Here is a 6,868-nt window from a genome sequence, read left to right as displayed (position 1 = left end):
GCTCTGAAAATGCTTAAACAAACAAGACTGAACGAGAGGTTTAGTGTTCCAAAATATATATTAACCCCTTACTTACCATAGAAGAATATCCGGTACACCTGCTATCTTTACTTACCATAGAAGCATATTTGGTACACCTGCTATCTTTACTTACCATAGAAGCATATTTGGTACACCTGCTATCTTTACTTACCATACAAGCATATTTGGTACACCTGCCATCTTTACTTACCATAGAAGCATATTTGGTACACCTGCTATCTTTACTTACCATACAAGCATATTTGGTACACCTGCTATCTTTACTTACCATAAAGCATATTTGGTACACCTGCTATCTTTACTTACCATACAAGCATATTTGGTACACCTGCTATCTTTACTTACCATACAAGCATATTTGGTACACCTGCTATCTTTACTTACCATACAAGCATATTTGGTACACCTGCTATCTTTACTTACCATACAAGCATATTTGGTACACCTGCTATCTTTATTCCCAGGGTCTCATATAGGAGTAATCTGATAAAATTTTTCATACCAAATCCAATGATATAAGGTTTTTGTGGTCTTCATATAAAATACCCAGTTGGAAAAGGGTTTTAAAAATATAAAATACCCAGTTGGAAAAAGGTTTAAAAATATAAAATACCCAGTTGGAAAAAGGTTTAAAAAATATAAAATACCCAGTTGGAAAAGGGTTTTAAAAAATATAAAATACCCAGTTGGAAAAAAGGTTTAAAAAATATAAAATACCCAGTTGGAAAAAAAAGGTTTAAAAGACATAAAATACCCAGTTGAAAAAAGGTTTAAAAAATATAAGATACCCAGTTGGAAAATGGGTTTTAAAATATAAAATACCCAGTTGGAAAAGTGGTTTTAAAATATAAAATACCCAGTTGGAAAAGGGTTTAAAAAATATAAAATACCCAGCTTGAAAAGGGTTTAAAAAATATAAAATACCCAGTTGGAAAAGGGTTTAAAAAATATAAAATACCCAGTTGGAAAATGGGTTTTAAAATATAAAATACCCAGTTGGAAAAGTGGTTTTAAAATATAAAATACCCAGTTGGAAAAGGGTTTAAAAAATATAAATTACCCAGTTGGAAAAGGGGTTTTAAAATATAAAATACCTAGTTGGAAAATGGGTTTTAAAATATAAAATACCCAGTTGGAAAAGGGTTTTAAAAATTATGAAAGGTGAATTGAAGGTGCTTTTAGGAAAGAAAGAAACATTTGTCTGTGAAAAAACTCGGCATTAAATTCACAACATTAATCATACCTTTGGCATATTCTCCAAGATACAGTCTCCTAAGTACTCCATCAACTGACCTGCAGTAATGATCTCAACCATTGATGGTAGTGTTATCTTTCCTTTTAGGATCAACACATTCATTATGGCTATCAATGGACAAGGACCATTTTCATTCTGTAGAAAACACAAAACTCTTCAATTGACATACAGCCTAAAAAGAAAAACACTTGTAATGATACTGTTGAAAACATTTAAACCTAAAAATTGTCTACAATTAAGATTTCAAATGTATAATACTAGAAATTCATTATAAATGTACTCTCAATTTTAACCTTTTTTTATCTGTTTTAGATATTACATTTTATTTACAGTAGAACAGCAAAATTTAAAAACAATTAAATCATCAACTTCACAGAGTATTCTTAGAAACTAAACCTTTCCAAAACTTTAACTACTGAAAATGGAAATGATACTCAGAATATCAAACAATACCCATGTGGTGATATTCAGAACATCAAACAATACCTGTGTGGTGATATTCAGAACATCAAACAATACTCGTGTGGTGATATTCAGAACATCAAACAATACCTGTGTGGTGATATTCAGAACATCAAACAATACCTGTGTGGTGATATTCAGAACATCAAACAATACCTGTGTGGTGATATTCAGAACATCAAACAATATCCGTGTGATGATATTCAGAACATCAAACAATACCTGTGTGATGATATTGAGAACATCAAACAATACCCATGTGGTGATATTGAGAACATCAAACAATACCTGTGTGGTGATATTGAGAATGTTAAACAATACCTATGTGATGATATTGAGAACATCAAACAATACCTATGTGATGATATTGAGAACATCAAACAATACCCATGTGGTGATATTGAGAACATCAAACAATACCTGTGTGGTGATATTGAGAATGTTAAACAATACCTGTGTGATGATATTGAGAATGTTAAACAATACCCGTGTGATGATATTGAGAATGTTAAACAATACCTGTGTGATGATATTGAGAATGTTAAACAATACCCGTGTGATGATATTGAGAATGTTAAACAATACCTGTGTGGTAATATTAAGAACATCAAACAATACCTGTGTGTTGATATTGAGAATGTTAAACAATACATGTGTGATGATATTGAGAATGTTAAACAATACCAGTGTGATGATATTAAGAATGTTAAACAATACCTGTGTGGTGATATTGAGAATGTTAAACAATACCTGTGTGGTGATATAAAGAATGTTAAACAAAACCTGTGTGGTAATATTAAGAATGTTAAACAATACCTGTGTGGTGATATTAAGAACATCAAACAATATCCGTGTGTTGATATTGAGAACATCAAACAATACTCGTGTGATGATATGGAGAACATCAAACAATACTCGTGTGATGATATGGAGAACATCAAACAATACCCGTGTGGTGATATTGAGAACATCAAACAATACCTGTGTGATGATATTGAGAACATCAAACAATACCCGTGTGATGATATTGAAAATGTTAAACAATACCAGTGTGATAATATTGAGAATGTTAAACAATACCTGTGTGACGATATTGAGAATGTTAAACATTATCTGTGTGATAATATTGAAAATGTTAAACAATACCTGTGTGATGATATTGAGAATGTTAAAACATTATCTGTGTGATAATATTGAAAATGTTAAAATAATACCTGTGTGACAATATTGAGAATGTTAAACAATAACTGTGTGATGATATTGAGAATGTTAAACAATACCTGTGTGGTAATATTGAGAATGTTAAACAATACCTGTGTGATGATATTGAAAATGTTAAACAATACCAGTGTGATGATATTGAGAATGTTAAAACATTATCTGTGTGATAATATTGAAAATGTTAAAATAATACCTGTGTGACAATATTGAGAATGTTAAACAATACCTGTGTGATGATATTGAGAATGTTAAACAATAATTGTGACAATACTGAGAATGTTAAACAATACCTGTGTGGTAATATTGAGAATGTTAAACAATACCTGTGTGATAATATTGAGAATGTTAAACAATACCTGTGTGGTAATATTGAGAATGTTAAACAATACCTGTGTGGTAATATTGAGAATGTTAAACAATACCTGTGTGATAATATTGAGAATTTTAAACAATACCTGTGTGACAATATTGAGAATGTTAAACAATACCTGTGTGGTAATATTGAGAATGTTAAACAATACCTGTGTGGTAATATTGAGAATGTTAAACAATACCTGTGTGATGATATTGAAAATGATAAACAATACCTGTGTGATGATATTGAAAATGTTAAACAATACCTGTGTGACGATATTGAGAATGGTAAAACATTATCTGTGGGTATTGTTTAACATTTTCAATATCATCACACTGGTATTGTTTTAACATTCTCAATATTACCACACAGGTATTGTTTAAAATTCTCAATATTATCACACAGATAATGTTTTAACATTCTCAATATCATCACACAGGTATTATTTTAACATTTTCAATATCGAGTGTGATAATATTGAGAATGTTAAAACAATACCTGTGTGAAAATGTTAAACAATAACTGTGTGATGATATTGAGAATGTTAAAACATTATCTGTGTGACAATATTGAGAATGTTAAACAATCGCTGTGTGACAATATTGAGAATGTTAAACAATACCTGTGTGATAATATTGAGAATGTTAAACAATACCTGTGTGACGATATTGAGAATGGTAAAACATTATCTGTGTGATATTAAAAATGTTAAAATAATACCTGTGTGATGATATTGAGAATGGTAAAACATTATCTGTGTGATAATATTGAAAATGTTAAAATAATACCTGTGTGATAATATTGAAAATGTTAAAATAATACCTGTGTGACAATATTGAGAATGTTAAACAATAACTGTGTGATGATATTGAGAATGTTAAAACATTATCTGTGTGATAATATTGAAAATGTTAAACAATACCTGTGTGATAATATTGAAAATGTTAAAATAATACCTGTGTGACAATATTGAGAATGTTAAACAATACCTGTGTGATGATATTGAAAATGTTAAACAATACCTGTGTGACAATATTGAGAATGTTAAACAATACCTGTGTGACGATATTGAGAATGTTAAACAATACCTGTGTGACGATATTGAGAATGGTAAAACAATACCTGTGTGATGACATTGAGAATGTTAAACAATACCTGTGTGATATTGAAAATGTTAAAATAATACCTGTGTGACAATATTGAGCATGTTAAACAATACTCGTGTGACAATATTGAGAATGTTAAACAATACCAGTGTGATAATATTGAAAATGTTAAACAATACCAGTGTGATGATATTGAAAATGTTAAACAATACCAGTGTGATAATATTGAGAATGTTAAAACAATACCTGTGTGAAAATGTTAAACAATACATATGTGACGATATTGAGAATGTTAAACAATACCTGTGTGATGATATTGAAAATGTTAAACAATACCAGTGTGATAATATTAAAAATGTTAAACAATACCAGTGTGATAATGTTAAACAATACATATGTGATAATATTGAGAATGTTAAACAATACCTGTGTGATAATATTGAGAATGTTAAACAATAATTGTGACAATACTGAGAATGTTAAACAATACCTGTGTGAAAATGTTAAACAATACCAGTGTGACAATATTGAGAATGTTAAACAATACCTGTGTGATAATATTGAGAATGTTAAAACAATACCAGTGTGACAATATTGAGAATGTTAAACAATACCTGTGTGAAAATGTTAAACAATACCAGTGTGATAATATTGAGAATGTTAAAACAATACCAGTGTGACAATATTGAGAATGTTAAAACAATACCAGTGTGACAATATTGAGAATGTTAAACAATACCTGTGTGAAAATGTTAAACAATACACGTGTGAAGATATTGAGAATGTTAAACAATACCTGTGTGATGATATTGAGAATGTTAAATACCTGTATGACAATATTGAGAATGTTAAACAATACCTGTGTGACAATACTGAGAATGTTAAACAATACCTGTGTAATGACTGGTACTTTTTTGTCTTTCCAGTCAATCCACTTTATATGGTAAGCCGACTGGTGAGACTTTGTTGGGCTGGATGTAGCCGAGTTACTTTTCTGGGAGGAAGATGCTTCAAATTCTAAACCAGTTCCATTAAAATCATCTGGTAAGTACTCAGTTTCTTCTGCCTTTGCGTCGACAGTCAAATTGAGACTTGTATCATTCCCATCTTCAGTTTTCTGAATTTCTGAATCACTGGACATATCCTGATCCAAATTTCTCTTTGTTTCACTCAAGTCACTTATAGAAGTAGAACTTTCTTGTGCATCCTGTAAAGCTTGTCTTTGTTCCTCAGTGGCATTATCTGTTGCCAAACAACTAACTTTGGAGATTTCATTACCATGAACATCTGTGTAACTACATACTGATGTTGTTTCGATTTTTGTCTGCCCATCACTAACATTTAATTCTTCTAACGATTTTTCCGCAGTAGCAGCTGCTCCTGACATTGTTTGCTCTTTGCTGATGTCTGTTTCTTCTAACGACTTTCCCACATTAGTAGATGCTCCTAATACCTCAATGTCTTTCACGGGTGCCTCGTCTGCATTGGGCATTTTCCAAGTAGGTGGAATCCTTTTCTTTAATTTTACAATAGTTGGTCAAACATTTACCAACAGGTGGACATTAGACAGAATCTTTCATAAGCTGTGCAGTGTAAACAACCTTAAAAAAATATAATAAAACTGGCATATAAATAGTGCATACAACATTACAACAATGAAAATGCATTCCAACTTGGGATGGATAAGGAAGAAAAAAGGTGACAAACAGTAATCCTTAAAACAGTCCTAGAATGTTTCAGAATTTAGGTAGAGAAATAATAATTAATATCAAACTAGTCACAGTAAACATTTTGAATATGTTGGAAAACTTTTAGAACTTTACTACTAGTCTTTTAAAGTATTAGAGATGAAGAATTTTATAACTGTGATGAACCATGCTCTAGCTGTCAGTAGCTATTAGTTTGTTTACCATTATTGACCTAGTTTTCAGTGACTATTAGTTTACCACTATTGCCCTAGTTTACAGTAGTTTTCCATTATTGCATTAGTTTTCAGTGACTATTAGTTTCCCACTCCTGCCCTAGTTTTCAGTGACTATTAGTTTGTTTCCCACTACTGCTCTAGTTTTCAGTGACTATTAGTTTGTTCCCACTACTGCTCTAGTTTTCAGTGACTATTAGTTTGTTTCCCACTACTGCCCTAGTTTTCAGTGACTATTAGTTTGTTTCCCACTACTGCCCTAGTTTTCAGTGACTATTAGTTTGTTTTCCACTACTACCCTTGTTTCAGTGACTATTAGTTTGTTTCCCACTACTGCCCTAGTTTCAGTGACTATTAGTTTGTTTTCCACTACTACCCTTGTTTCAGTGACTATTAGTTTGTTTTCCACTACTACCCTTGTTTCAGTGACTATTAGTTTGTTTCCCACTACTGCCCTAGTTTTCAGTGACTATTAGTTTGTTTACCATTATTGACCTAGTTTTCAG

General features: G+C 31.1%; 1 protein-coding gene across 1 annotated transcript in view; it reads right to left on the bottom strand.

Annotated features, from left to right (window-relative positions):
• Window positions 1–1,285: 1,285 nt before the first annotated feature.
• LOC111089667 (ubiquitin carboxyl-terminal hydrolase MINDY-1-like) overlaps window positions 1,286–6,868 on the bottom strand; it is a gene marked incomplete at its 3' end in the record, with an annotated part of 8,280 nt that continues 2,697 nt past the window's right edge. The window contains exons 2-3 of the mRNA XM_022402575.1: window positions 5,334–6,042; window positions 1,286–1,432 (exon numbers count right to left, since the gene is read on the bottom strand). Coding sequence (XP_022258283.1) covers window positions 1,286–1,432; window positions 5,334–5,933 — 747 coding nt within the window. The remainder of the gene's footprint in view (window positions 1,433–5,333; window positions 6,043–6,868) is intronic.

Source organism: Limulus polyphemus, unplaced genomic scaffold (assembly GCF_000517525.1).
Source record: "Limulus polyphemus unplaced genomic scaffold, Limulus_polyphemus-2.1.2 Scaffold6971, whole genome shotgun sequence".
Lineage (NCBI taxonomy): Eukaryota > Metazoa > Arthropoda > Merostomata > Xiphosura > Limulidae > Limulus > Limulus polyphemus.
Note: the sequence above shows the minus strand (reverse complement) of the source record. Positions and strands in the feature narration are given on the sequence as shown.